The sequence below is a fragment of the Triticum urartu genome, chromosome 7, assembly GCF_003073215.2.
Source record: "Triticum urartu cultivar G1812 chromosome 7, Tu2.1, whole genome shotgun sequence".
NCBI classification, from domain to species: domain Eukaryota; kingdom Viridiplantae; phylum Streptophyta; class Magnoliopsida; order Poales; family Poaceae; genus Triticum; species Triticum urartu.
In genome coordinates this window covers 91364434-91376594 of record NC_053028.1, presented here as the reverse complement: position 1 = coordinate 91376594, position 12161 = coordinate 91364434, and the positions used below count along the sequence as shown (strand labels likewise).

At 42.4% G+C, this 12161-nt stretch overlaps 2 protein-coding genes across 13 annotated transcripts; one reads left to right on the top strand and one right to left on the bottom strand.

The window, feature by feature from the left end:
* Positions 1–1054: 1054 nt before the first annotated feature.
* Positions 1055–4924, top strand: LOC125522863 (pentatricopeptide repeat-containing protein At4g19890). 4 transcript variants are annotated; one of them, XM_048687905.1, is made up of 5 exons: positions 1055–3260; positions 3366–3461; positions 3576–3624; positions 3741–3758; positions 4326–4924. In XM_048687905.1, exon 1 carries the CDS (start codon positions 1117–1119, stop codon positions 3133–3135), a length of 2019 nt encoding a protein of 672 aa, XP_048543862.1. In that variant the 5' UTR covers positions 1055–1116; the 3' UTR covers positions 3136–3260; positions 3366–3461; positions 3576–3624; positions 3741–3758; positions 4326–4924. The 4 variants fall into 4 exon arrangements, with proteins under 4 accessions (XP_048543862.1, XP_048543860.1, XP_048543861.1 ...); XM_048687903.1 differs by having other exon boundaries at positions 3698–3758; XM_048687904.1 differs by lacking the exon at positions 3741–3758.
* Positions 4925–5283: 359 nt separating this feature from the next.
* On the bottom strand, positions 5284–11308 carry LOC125522864 (LRR receptor kinase SERK2-like). 9 transcript variants are annotated; one of them, XM_048687906.1, is made up of 12 exons: positions 11049–11308; positions 9581–9784; positions 8892–9024; positions 8529–8621; positions 8085–8228; positions 7945–8016; positions 7733–7798; positions 7567–7634; positions 7332–7469; positions 6855–7202; positions 6156–6550; positions 5284–5890 (listed from the first exon to the last, which is right to left on the bottom strand). In XM_048687906.1, the coding sequence occupies exons 2-12, from the start codon at positions 9648–9650 to the stop codon at positions 5567–5569; spliced, it is 1851 nt and encodes a 616-aa protein (XP_048543863.1). In that variant the 5' UTR covers positions 9651–9784; positions 11049–11308; the 3' UTR covers positions 5284–5566. The 9 variants fall into 9 exon arrangements, with proteins under 9 accessions (XP_048543863.1, XP_048543868.1, XP_048543866.1 ...); XM_048687911.1 differs by having other exon boundaries at positions 8529–8600; XM_048687909.1 differs by lacking the exon at positions 11049–11308 and adding an exon at positions 11005–11029.
* Between the last annotated feature and the right edge of the window lie 853 nt (positions 11309–12161).

The following is a 12161-nucleotide window of genomic DNA, read 5'->3' as shown; positions in this document are numbered from 1 at the left end:
ACACGCATATTCGGCTTTTAGCCGGGTTTTTCCCGGTTTTTTGGCATTTTGATTTTCCACAGGTCTTTCTTAGCTTTTGTATGATTCGACTTTTTTGCGCAAAAAAACTCGTTTTTATTTTTTCCTTTCGTGAGAGGTACGATTTTGCCTCTGAGAGAGACACGGATGTGCCTCTCATAAACGAAAAAAAACTTGTTCTCTCTCTTCTTTTTCTTTCGTGAGATGTAAGGTTTTTCTTCTGTGAGAGGCACTGTCATGCCTATCAGAAACGAAAATAACGCGTTTTTTCCTTTCGTGAGAGGCACGGTTTTGCTGCCACGAGAGGCACGGCCGTTTCTCTCGGAAACGAAAAAACACGTTTTTTTCCTTTCATGAGAGACACGGTTTTGCTTCCGCGAGAGGCACGGCCGTGCCTCTTCGTGATGAAAAAAACGCATTTTCCCTTCTTTTTTTTCATTACATGAGATGCCCAGTTGTGCTTCCGCTAGAGGCACGGTTTTGCCTCTCAGAAACAGGAAAAAACACGTTTTCTATTTTTCTTCTTTCGTGAGAGGCATGGTTTTTCGTCCAGGTTTTTTGAGATTTTTTTTGTCAAAACCTATGAACATGAGATCTAATTGTGAAGATTTCGACGCTCCAATGATAAAAATGGCTTGAGATTCAAACGCACGGTTTAGGAGATAAAATATTTTGAATAAACGTATCTAAAAAAAGGAAAACTCTCAGGTTGCGACAAGTGGTACATATGCAGCGCGCCATTTGTCGCAACCTACGGAGATGCAAGTGACTTTTAAAAGAAGTTTTTTTTGAGGGGTGCTTTTAAAAGAAGTACTCCTCTATTAATGATTTCACTCAAATAGTGATTTCGGCTATGGAAGACACCATGGCACGGCCCATCTAATTAGCGTGCCTAGCCGTGCTGTGCCGTGCCTGGCCCGTATAACCCAGGTCGTGCCGTGCCGGGCCGGCCCATCTGGCCAGGTTTGTCCACAGCAAGCATTTGCACGGGCTCCGCCTTCCCCCGCTACGGTTCTTTCAGAGGCACCCCTCAAAAGAAAAAAAAAGTTATTCAGAGGGCAGGAAAGGAGCCGCACCAGCAGAGCAGCAAGAAGCTCCATGCAGATGCTCTCTCGCCATCGCCATGGGCGCCCCCTCCTCCATTTCGTACTCAAGCCCCCACCTTTCTCCACCACAAACACGGCCAGCGCCCCACCCCCGCCTCCGCCTCCATTTTGCACCCCAGATGCCGCCCCCAACATCTTCTCGCTCGGCGACCACGACCCCGGTGCGCTCGCCCCCGACGATGCCATCGCGGCACTCTCCTCGCTCGCGGAATCCGATGGCTCCGCTGCGGCGCTCGCCTTTTTCCGCCGCTTGGCGTCCCGCCCGGACGTGCGCCACCTCATGCGTCTCTACGTCACCGCCGCGACCGCCTTCGTCGCGAGGGGCAGCCTCCCCATGGCGCACGAGGCCATGCGCCGGATGGTCGCCGCCTTCGCCGAGGCGGGCCGTCTCCCTGAGGCCGCGGACATGGTCTTCGAGATGCGCAGCCACGGGCTCCCGTTCTGCGTCGAGACGGCCAACTGGATCCTCAGGGCCGGGCTGGACACCAGGAACTTCGCCTACGCGCGCAAGGTGTTCGACGGAATGGTGACCCGTGGCGGGGTGTGCCCTGATGAGCGCAGCTTCCGGGCGCTGGTCCTAGGGTGCTGCAGGGAAGGCCGGGTGGAGGAGGTGGAAGCCCTGTTGGCGGCAATGTGGGGGCAGGGATTCTGCCTGGACAATGCGACGTGCACGGTGGTCGTGCGCACCTTCTGCAAGAAGGGCCGATTTAGGGATGTGTCTGAGTTCTTCAGGAGGATGCCGGAGATGGGCACCCCACCAAATGTGGTGAATTACACTGTGTGGATTGATGGTTTGTGCAAAAGAGGGCATGTCAAGCAGGCGTTCCGTGTACTGGAGGAGATGGTCGGAAAAGGATTGAAGCCGAATGTGTACACACACACGTCGTTGATTGATGGGCTCTGTAAGATTGGGTGGACGGAGCGGGCGTTCAGGCTTTTCTTGAAGCTCATCAAGAGTAGTTCATACAAGCCGAATGTGCATACATACACTGTGATGATTGGAGGGTACTGTAATGAGGGTAAGCTTGCTCGAGCTGAGATGCTTCTTGGAAGGATGGTTGAGCAGGGGTTGGCACCAAACACAAACACGTACACTACGCTGATCAGTGGCCACTGCAAAACAGGCAGCTTCGATCGTGCCTTTGAGCTGATGAATAAGATGACTCATGAAGGCTTCCTGCCCAACATTTACACATACAATGCTGTCATTGATGGCCTCCTCAAGAAAGGAAAAATTGAAGAGGCCTATAAGGTGCTCCGGAGGGCCACTACTCAAGGGCTTGAGCTTGATAAAGTGACATATACTATATTCATAACTGAACACTGCAAACAAGGTCACATAACATATGCTCTAGATTTGTTCAACCGGATGATTGAAAATGGTTGCCATCCTGACATAGAAACATACACCACCCTTATTGCTACATATTGCCAGCAGAGACAAATGGAAGAAAGCCAAAAGCTGTTTGACAAGTGTCTCACGTTAGAATTAGTGCCAACCACACAAACTTATACCTCAATGATTGCAGGCTACTGTAAAGTTGGCAAATCAACCTCAGCTTTGAGGGTCTTTGATAGAATGGTTCAAAATGGATGCCTCGCCGACTCTATAACTTATGGAGCTCTAATAAGTGGGCTCTGCAAGGAATCAAGACTAGAGGAAGCACGGGCATTATATGAGGGCATGCTTGATAAACATTTGGTGCCATGTGAAGTAACTCCTGTCACTTTAGCTTTTGAATATTGCAGGAGGGGAAGGACAAGTGTTGCTCTATCAATCTTGGATAGACTGGATAAACGGCGACAGATTCATGCAACAAATGTGCTAGTTAGAAAGCTCAGTGCTACGGCAAATGTGGACGATGCAAGTCTTTTCCTAAAAAGGGTTTTGGATGGGGATTCAGTTGTTGACCATGTAACTTATATTGGCTTCATCAATTCATGCTACGCGAACAATAGACACGCTCTAGCTTCTGAAATATCTGATAAGATCTCAAAAAGAACCCTCTAGCTTTCAAGAAAAGAATGCTGCACTTATTGCTTAGTTAGGGAGAACAATCTAATTGCTTGCAACTGATATGGAAGAAATATTCTACAGTAGGTGGTCACTGTTCTGCAGCTTGCTATAGTAAAATGGTACGCTGTTCTTATATGTGCCATGACTCCTTAGAAAGTTATTTCACAATATTGGTTGGTCAAAATTCTCATCTTGCATACTCACTGGTCTTATAATTCTTCCAGGCCAAGATCTATATGACTTTCACTAGTGTATCTAGTAAGAACTGCTTGATGGCAGGAATGGCGTCCCCTGTGCATAAACATGTGAGAAGAAAGAAGGTTTGTTGTTGATAGTCTGAAGAAACTGTGATGGCTCAGCATTGAGTCTAGATTTAAGTTGCCTGATGCATATTATCGTATGATTTACCATTCTGAATGTTTCTTTTTGTACAGGAGAACAACTTTGTTGGAGATATTCAACAAAATCCATATGCATATGAAGGTTATCTCTAATTTTCTATACCCTATATTCCTACTTCTCAAGATACAATTCATGGTATGCTTATTCATAGCAGTGAGTTGTTCACTGACACGTCACATATGTTCTACAATCCGAAGCCTCTGATACACAGATAGGTTCGTGAATTTGATCCTATGCTATTCCTAGCAGAGTATATTGTTTCCTGTGTTGATATGTAAATTATGTTTTCTTTTTGCACCACATGGCCAAAAATTCAGCTGTCTCAGTTCTCATTCAGAAAATTCTTGTAAGAAGTTGCAAGGTTCTGAAATTTATTCTCACTGTTATTCTGCGTTCACCTTAGACCATAGTTGTTAGCTTTAAATTTCTTGATTACTATTCTTCACATGATCATAATTTCGTTCAAAGCTTCCTTGTTCACATCCTTATTACTTAAGGCAAAGTTTTTACAGGGTAGTTGTGTTTGTAAACGCAAATATGATGCACTTAACATAGTTGCACTGCAGATTTGAACGATGCAGGGCATATTTTTTCTCACAAAAAAAGACGCATCCATAGTTCTCCCGAGTTCTATTCCACTTTCTGCGGACCTAATTAGGCAAAAATAATAATTAGGGTAGTTGTGTTTGTAAATGCAAATATTATTCATTTAACATAGCTGTGCTGCAGATTTGAACGTTGCGCATCATATTTTTTCATGGATTTTATTCTACTTTCTGCAGACATGATTCTTGGTATCTGAACCTCGCTCTTTGTTGATGTTGGCTGCCCTCACTGGCTCTAAAACTATTCCAGATACGGCAACTGCGTGCAGCTGGGCTTTGGATGCTTGCCTCCCATGAGGGCTCTTATCCGAATGCTCAATGTCAAACTGGTTGCATATCAGAAATTCTCTTGCAAAAACTGAGAACTTTCTAGTTAAAATATCTGACAATTGCAAGTAATACTGTGAAAGGCCCCTTTCAATGAAAGAACAGCCCGAAAACTGAGCAAAACAGACAAGTATGTCCATAACTCGGGAAATTCATGCCTAGTCAGCAAAATCTTGATGCTTGCTGGTATTTAAGGGGACTGTTGGTGCCTGCACGGTTATGTTATTATGCAATGTCAGCTGCACCACAGTTGTTGGCTGCAGTGACAATGTCTTTCTCAGTCTTGACCTCTTATGGGTCCTCACTGGACATGTCCGATGTAGAGCTCCATATGATCATTGCTTTAATCTACACATGTACGCTAACTTCTGAAGGAAAACCACTTCATCTAGATTGACGCCTGGCAACATGTTTCCTTGTATAATAAGTAATATCTTGATTTTGGAGTTCCTTTGTTGATTTTATCTTTATTGATGGTCACTTTCATTGCTCGAGTTACCCTTACAATTTCGGATGTTTGTGGGGGAAACACATTGCTGTGCAGTTCTCTTAGGCCTTCGTTGGTTGGTTAACTTATCTGTAGTTTGGAATTTGAAAAATGCATGCTGCTGGACTTTTGGCTAAAGTTTCAAGATATTACATGCCAAGCATATCTAATAAGCAATAATACAGTTCAAAAATAAAGTTGGATAGGCTGGCCCTTACATAAGGACTTGGCCCTTACATAAGGACTATATAACACCCAAATTTTAATAATAAGCAATAATAGTCATCAGAAAATTTCCTATGCAAGATGTGTGCACACAGGTAAAATCAAATAAGTCTGTTTATAGATTATATACACGCATACATATGTTAATAGTGTCTGAGCTAGATTTATAAGTATAACATTGTGTCACAGCACCACTTCTAGGTACAGTTACTTATACATAATTCTGCTAATGATTCTATAGTCTCGCAAAACTTTGTTTTGATTCTGTACTCCAGATAGATAGCATCTATAAAAGGCACTGTTGAGTTTTATATTTCCTTTCACTCTTTCTAATGAAGAAACAAGTGAACATCATGATGAGTTTTGATGATCTTGCAGCTCATCTGCCACCAGATAGCTCAACGGCTTCATAGATGTTCAGTGACTCCTCACTGAAGGTGAATAATTTGTGGTGCTGCTTATTTTCGTACTGCTGTCGACGGGTAAGCTCAGCTTGCTGCCACTCCTCCCACTGATCTTCTGGCACAATTTTTTCTTCCAGCATATGCACAACTTCCGACATAGCAGGGCGTTGACAAGGGTCAATATTGGTGCAGAGGAGTGCTACTTGGATAATTTTTACTAGTTCTTGAAAGTCATATCCACAGCCTATATTGCGGTCTACGATTTCTTCCAATCGCCCTTCTTGCATCAACAGTTTCACCTTCAGATTAATCAAGCAATCTCATATGAGTCAACTATGTGAGCGTGCAAGCCAAAATTTTACTGGAAAGTGCAAGGCATTGTTCATACGGGGCGTCTTAACATCCTCCATTCTAAGGACCTAACTTCTGCCCATATTAATTATTAAGGTGAGCAACACTGACTGAGATTTCAGAATGCTTTTAGTTTCTTAGTTTCATAAGCTTTCAGTAACACCTATAATCTTTTTTGTGGTACTTATAAGCAGTTCCGTAATGTATGCTTACTTGATCGATGAGCATGACCTCGCCAGCTCCTTCGAGGAAATCGGGGAAAATTGCACGCTCGCCTGTCACAATCTCTAATAACATAACACCATATCCAAATATGTCCGTCTTCACTGATGGCCTCCCGGTCTTAAAGTACTCGGGAGCTATGTGGCCCATTGTCCCACGGATCCCTGTCGTCACAGTGTTCCTCCCCATGTCCATCATCTTTGCCAGCCCAAAGTCTCCTATGACTGCTTCAAAGTTCCCATCGAGTAGGACGTTGGCAGCCTTGACATCGCGGTGGATGATCTTGGGGTTGCAGTGCTCATGAAGGTATTCCAAACCACGGGCAGCTCCAAGTGCGATCGTCATTCTTGTCGTCCAATCTAATATTGGTTCATTAAGTTCTATATCTGCGTATTGTTGGAGTTTCATCAGCAGTATGTTGCACAAATGAATTATATGCTATATTATTATCTGAAAAGAACATATAATGAAAATCTGTAGTGTCTGGTATAAAAGTTAGAGATAACTGAATTCTTCATGATTTCTGTTTTCTCTCTTATTCAACACATATAACATGCACTCCAAGGTTCTGGCAATACACTACACTACAATTGCATGCATCAACTCAGCTGACACACGTAAAAAAAGGACCAATTAAATAAACATATGAATAAACTCATGTGATGAAGAGATATCTTAGCTTAGCAGTACCTCTTAAACGGGAAGCGACACTCAGATTTTCCATGAAGGGGTATATCAAGAGCCGCTCTGTTGGTGTCGTGCAGAATCCTATTAATCTTAATATGTTCTTATGCACAGCAATGCTTATCAATTCCACTTCTCTGAGGAAAGCCATTTCGCCTTCGGGACTTCCTACTTCAAATAGCCGTTTGATCGCAACCTTCTTGCTGTCTGGACCAGGAAGCACTCCTTTGTACACCTTACCGAAACCGCCCTTGCCGAGTACATTTTGCTCACTGAAATTATTGGTCGCAGTCTGGAGTTCTCGCCATGAAAAACGCTTTATCTGCCCAAACTCTAGGTTGTGATCATGCTGACCTAAAAATGTTGTAAATATTTATCATTTCCTGGTTGAAAAATGTTCAGAGTCCTTTCTGGTATGGTAATATTGTTGAAAGTTTAATTATAGTAATTTTGAAAATAACGTAGTTATCTTGCTGAACGAACCTGGAACATCAATGTATATATCAGGACGGTGGCGCATTCTTTGCCACCATAGCAGAAATAGAACTACAGAAACAATGAGAACGACTGCACCGCCAATGCTTCCAAGAATCACCTTGACAGTGGAGTTGCTTGATCCACCTGTTGGTATTACCAAGCATTTAGTTTGACAATGTATGTAGTTTCTTGCTCCAAATGTAGGGTTCAATATGGATTGCTATGTTGCTATCTAAATCACCTGTCTTATTAGTGCTTCCATTGCATGAAATTATGTGCTGGCCACAATTCAAATGGTTGCCTGTATAGCTGTAAAGACTCGATTTCACTTATTATGTAAAACATAAAGTGGTACACATGAAATTGTTTGTATAATATATTCTGATAATACTAAAGATATGCCATACTTATATTGGGACACCTGAAGTAGCTGTTCTGGTATTTCACCGCTAAGACTGTTATATGCGAGATTACTGCAAAACACAATGAGTTATGATATATCATAAGATAATAGAGATATCCTTTATTTATGTGGAAAAGTAGTAACAATGAATATTATTGATAACTTTCACTATTAGGCAGGTTTTATGGATTTGTCAGCATGAAAAGGTCAACTTACATATTGTTCAACGATGAAAGATTTGACAAAGAGTTTGGAATGTTACCAATCAACAGATTTTCGCTTAGATCCCTGTCCAAGTTATCACATTGTTAGAGTTGTGGTTCAGTCATGATAACATGAGTAATGGGCTGACTTACAGATTTTGGAGTTCTGATAGAAGGCCAAAAGATTGAGGTATTGAGCCATTTAAGCTATTTCTTCCAAGTTTTAGAGTCATTAAGTTTGATAGGTTCCCTAACTCCTGTGGAATTCCTCCAGTTATGCTGTTACCATCCAATAACCTGAAACCATATAGTAATAAGAAAATGTCATCCATTTTGGAAGGAGAAGTGAGATTTATCTTTGACTAAAAGGAGATTGGGATCATCCTGTGGTTACCAGATGATGGGAATAACTAAGCAGAAATTTGGAAACGAGAACAAAATGTCTATAAATGAATTTTCTCATTATTCGTTATTTCCGGATCTTTTCATTGAATTCACTTACAACAAGAAACAACCACCAGCGTTTGGTGCAGTACACTTTTTTATAAAGAATAAATCTTGAAATACATATTTGCAATAGTAGATAATTGAACTTACAGCTGCTGTAAAGTTGTTAACGTTGCAATGCTGGGTGATAAAATTCCACTTAACCCTGAGGAGCTCAAAGTTCTGCATATTGGAAATGAGAAACTAGGCACATAGTCACGTGGACACAAGTAAATGCTATAGTGAACTGTATTATAATAGTAAAAGTAGGAGATAGTAGACCATGAAGAATGTGCTGTTGAAGTAAAACCATTGTTCTGTTATGAGAAGTTTTTGAGTGATCTAACTAGAAGTTGGCATCAAGCACTTTAGAAATGTTTTACTAGAAGTATTGAAGATTTCACTTCACTATGTTCATAGGCCAGAATGTGAATTTTCTTGAAGTACGCATTTGAGATGAATTCTTTCACTTACATTCCAATAACGCTGCCATCTTGATCGCATCTAACATTATCAAAATAGCAGGGGCTCACTTGGTTATTGTTCCAGTCTTTCAAGACACCGCGGCTGTCAGTGAGCATCATCCTCATTTCATACAGTGCTATGACTGAGATTAAAAAAATGTCATTTTGTTTGTAGTATTACGAGGTAGACACTAAATGCAAGAGAATGGAAAATGGCCAATCCTTCTGAGTTGACACCTGTTAAGTGTTCCACTCGCAATCTGGATAGCTTAACTGATGCAGAGCAAACCAAAGGCAGGCCACTTCATTGAAAGAAAACAATCAATATTTGATGAGAAATGCTTTTACAGTTTCATGTTCCTTTGGAACAGAACTGCAAATTTTCTAAGCAATTGAAGGTGTGGTTGATATCCACCAGCCACCATTGGTGCATTAGTTTCTGTATATGTTATATCCTTTTATGCCCCAATTACAACACCAGAGTTCCGTAGGATTACTATGGCAGTTATATTGTTGTATACGAAATATACTTGTCTAAGGCAGGAAGACAAATCTCCAACTGATACTCCAGTCAAATAGACAGCTTGGAGTAAAAAAAAACAATTTAAATATGACATTGCCTTACCGAGTGCGGACCTTGTAGAATAATGTCTGATGTGGCAAAGATATTTATATATGTCAAATATATAAGGGCTTTACCTTGGAAGTCAGGAGCTGCCAAAGATTGGAGGCACCCCAATAAAACTAATCCCAAAGCTACTAGCTTCATGCTTTCTGAAGCTATTTTCAATTTGTTTTATTTTTTGGGAATAGAAACACTGCTCGATTTAATCTGTATCTGTTTGCTCGATGGAACACAGAAGCGCTCAATTTATTCTGAATCAGTGGCAGGTAGCTGCATTACTGAAAAGAAAAATGAAGCGCATGAGAAGACCAGCAGAGGGAACTGAGAAGAATGAAAAATCACAAAGAATCAAGCCATCAATTTACAGAGAGAAGTTTTACAAAACCTACAGCTGAAAAGCAGGAAGGAAGATTCAGGTTAACTAAATCCTACCTGCAACGATGGAAATTGGGTTCAATTGCAACCTATCAATCATCTTGATTGCTTCTCAGTTGCAAACTGCAATGAGATAACTGATTCTAAATGCCGCAATCTCAAACATGACGGGATACTTTGCTAGCTAAGAAGCATCTTGATATGTTACGGGGAGAAAAATTGAGCCGAAATAAACATGCTTTTTCCTGTCATTTTTTCTTTTGCAATAACATGGCAACCTCCCCAAATTCACAACTTGTTGGTACTTATTAAGAACTTCAGTATCAAGATTCATGACTGATATCCAAAATGGACTTTGTCTCTCTGTAGACAGGAGGAGGGGAGTACCCAGAAGCAGCAGCAGCAGCTCTCTCTGCAATCAGCAGCCACATCACCACCAGGATCACTCACTTCAGCTACTCAGTTTAGCTATGAGAACCTTTTCTAGGCACGCTAGTATCACGAAGCTTCCCAGTAGCACCAACTCCAACCACCAGCAGCAGCACAACACCTCCACTTTCTCCAATCAGCAGAATCAGCGGCAACTCCAGCTCCAGCAGCACCGCAGCACCAGGACGAAGATGAAGCTCGGCCGCCGCCCACTAAACCACAGCTCCACGCGCCGCCACGCCCGCGCACCTCCGCGGCCGCGCAGGAGCAGCCCACGCCACTGTACGCAGCACCATGCCTCCACTGCACTCAGCAGCACCACTACCACACAGCCTCTGCCCTGGCGCACCTGCCAGCAAGCTCACCACCAGCCGCACGCTGCCCCTCCAGAGGACTTCCCAGGACGCCCCCTTCCCGTCAGGCCCCGCCTCCGGCGACTACACTCAGTTTCCTACTCATTTAGTTGTGCAGGTAGAAGCTTCTGAGCATAATCTATATCTAGTGCGCCATGCTCCAGTAGTGTTTTAGTGAAAAGAAACCTCCACAATCACAAGGGAAGCAATAGAACAAACAACCTCAGAGAAAGAAAACACACGACCATTTCTTGAGAAGATGAACATTCACAGTAGCTGCTCTAAAGGAAGGCAAGCAATCAAGTGAAGCAAAGAAGAAGAAGAAGCAGAGAAAGACTTACAAGTCAACCATGTGTACATGGGAAGAAGAGCGTCATGAACTTACCAGGAAAGGGAGAGAGAAGCTTGTGGTGCTACTGCGTTCCTTTGACATTTCTTCTTTGAGGTGTATGTTAGAAGAAGACTGGGAGGAATCTGAGCTTTAAGCTTAGAGCCAAGTGTCCTTGCAGGAGTGACTTGAGTGGGTCAAATTTAACAGCCTACTTCTTGCAGGAAGAAGCAATCAAGTCCATTTGTCTCGTTATATCTTGGAACGGGCATCTCAGATTGAATGCCCCACGTACTTCATGGTGACTAATTGATTCGGATTCCGGGCCATACCCTTTGGGCTGGGGTATCCAAAGTTTTCTGTTAGAGCTTTACCTACTATGTCTCTCTATTTATTTATTTTATTTTATTGCGACGAGAGCTTTACACTACTTAAGTAGCTGATTAGCAGATAGATCTTCTAAATCTCATGGCATTTATACGGTCCATACTATCTTTCGGCATAGGGTTTCATGCATGGAAAGAGCCAGTTGAGCATTCAGGTGTCAGCATAGTGTTCAACTAAAATTATGGGAGTTGGTTGATCTGATATAGGCCAGATGTGATTTCGAAAAGTTATGGTTGTTAGAGCCCCAATTTTTCCTAAGGGCACCGTGCTTCCCTCCGGCATCGACTAGCATAAGCAACGAATAATCACCCAAAGCACCATGCATGTATTCGTTTATCGTTGTGCGCAACATGCTCAGCCAGGCTCCACCATCACACTTTTAAGTCTATGCTGATGCTATACTTTGAAAAGGTTCTTTTTTTTGTACAAATTATTGGAGCAAGTGCACCAGCTAATCTAGTCTATATTTTGTTGAAGAAACCAAGTGGGTTTGTTGGTTCCAGCCATCCCGCTGATATTGATATAGTCGAATATGTTCCCTGATTATGAAACGACAGTCTATGAGACAAATTATAGGTCACTGTCCACTGCCCTGTGTGTTAGATCTTCCCAAGATGTGCCTTTCATGATGACCATGGCACCACAAATTACCGGTTTGTCTATTACTGCCACTCAATTATTGGTATTGTTTATTGCGTGTTGCTCCCTGGCAAATTCTATTTTATTTTGCTTGTTGCTGTCCCATCAGTTACTGGATTATGAAATAATTATAGAATTATTGTT

Coding starts and splice junctions, on each gene's coding strand:
- LOC125522863 (XM_048687904.1), top strand. CDS start 1,117: ATGCAGATGCTCTCTCGCCATCGCCATGGGCGCCCCCTCCTCCATTTC.
- LOC125522864 (XM_048687906.1), bottom strand. CDS start 9,650: ATGAAGCTAGTAGCTTTGGGATTAGTTTTATTGGGGTGCCTCCAATCT. Junction 9,025..9,580: donor GGCAGCTCCTGACTTCCAAG/GTAAAGCCCTTA, acceptor TTTTAATCTCAG/TCATAGCACTGTATGAAATG. Junction 7,203..7,331: donor TATATACATTGATGTTCCAG/GTTCGTTCAGCA, acceptor CAACATTTTTAG/GTCAGCATGATCACAACCTA.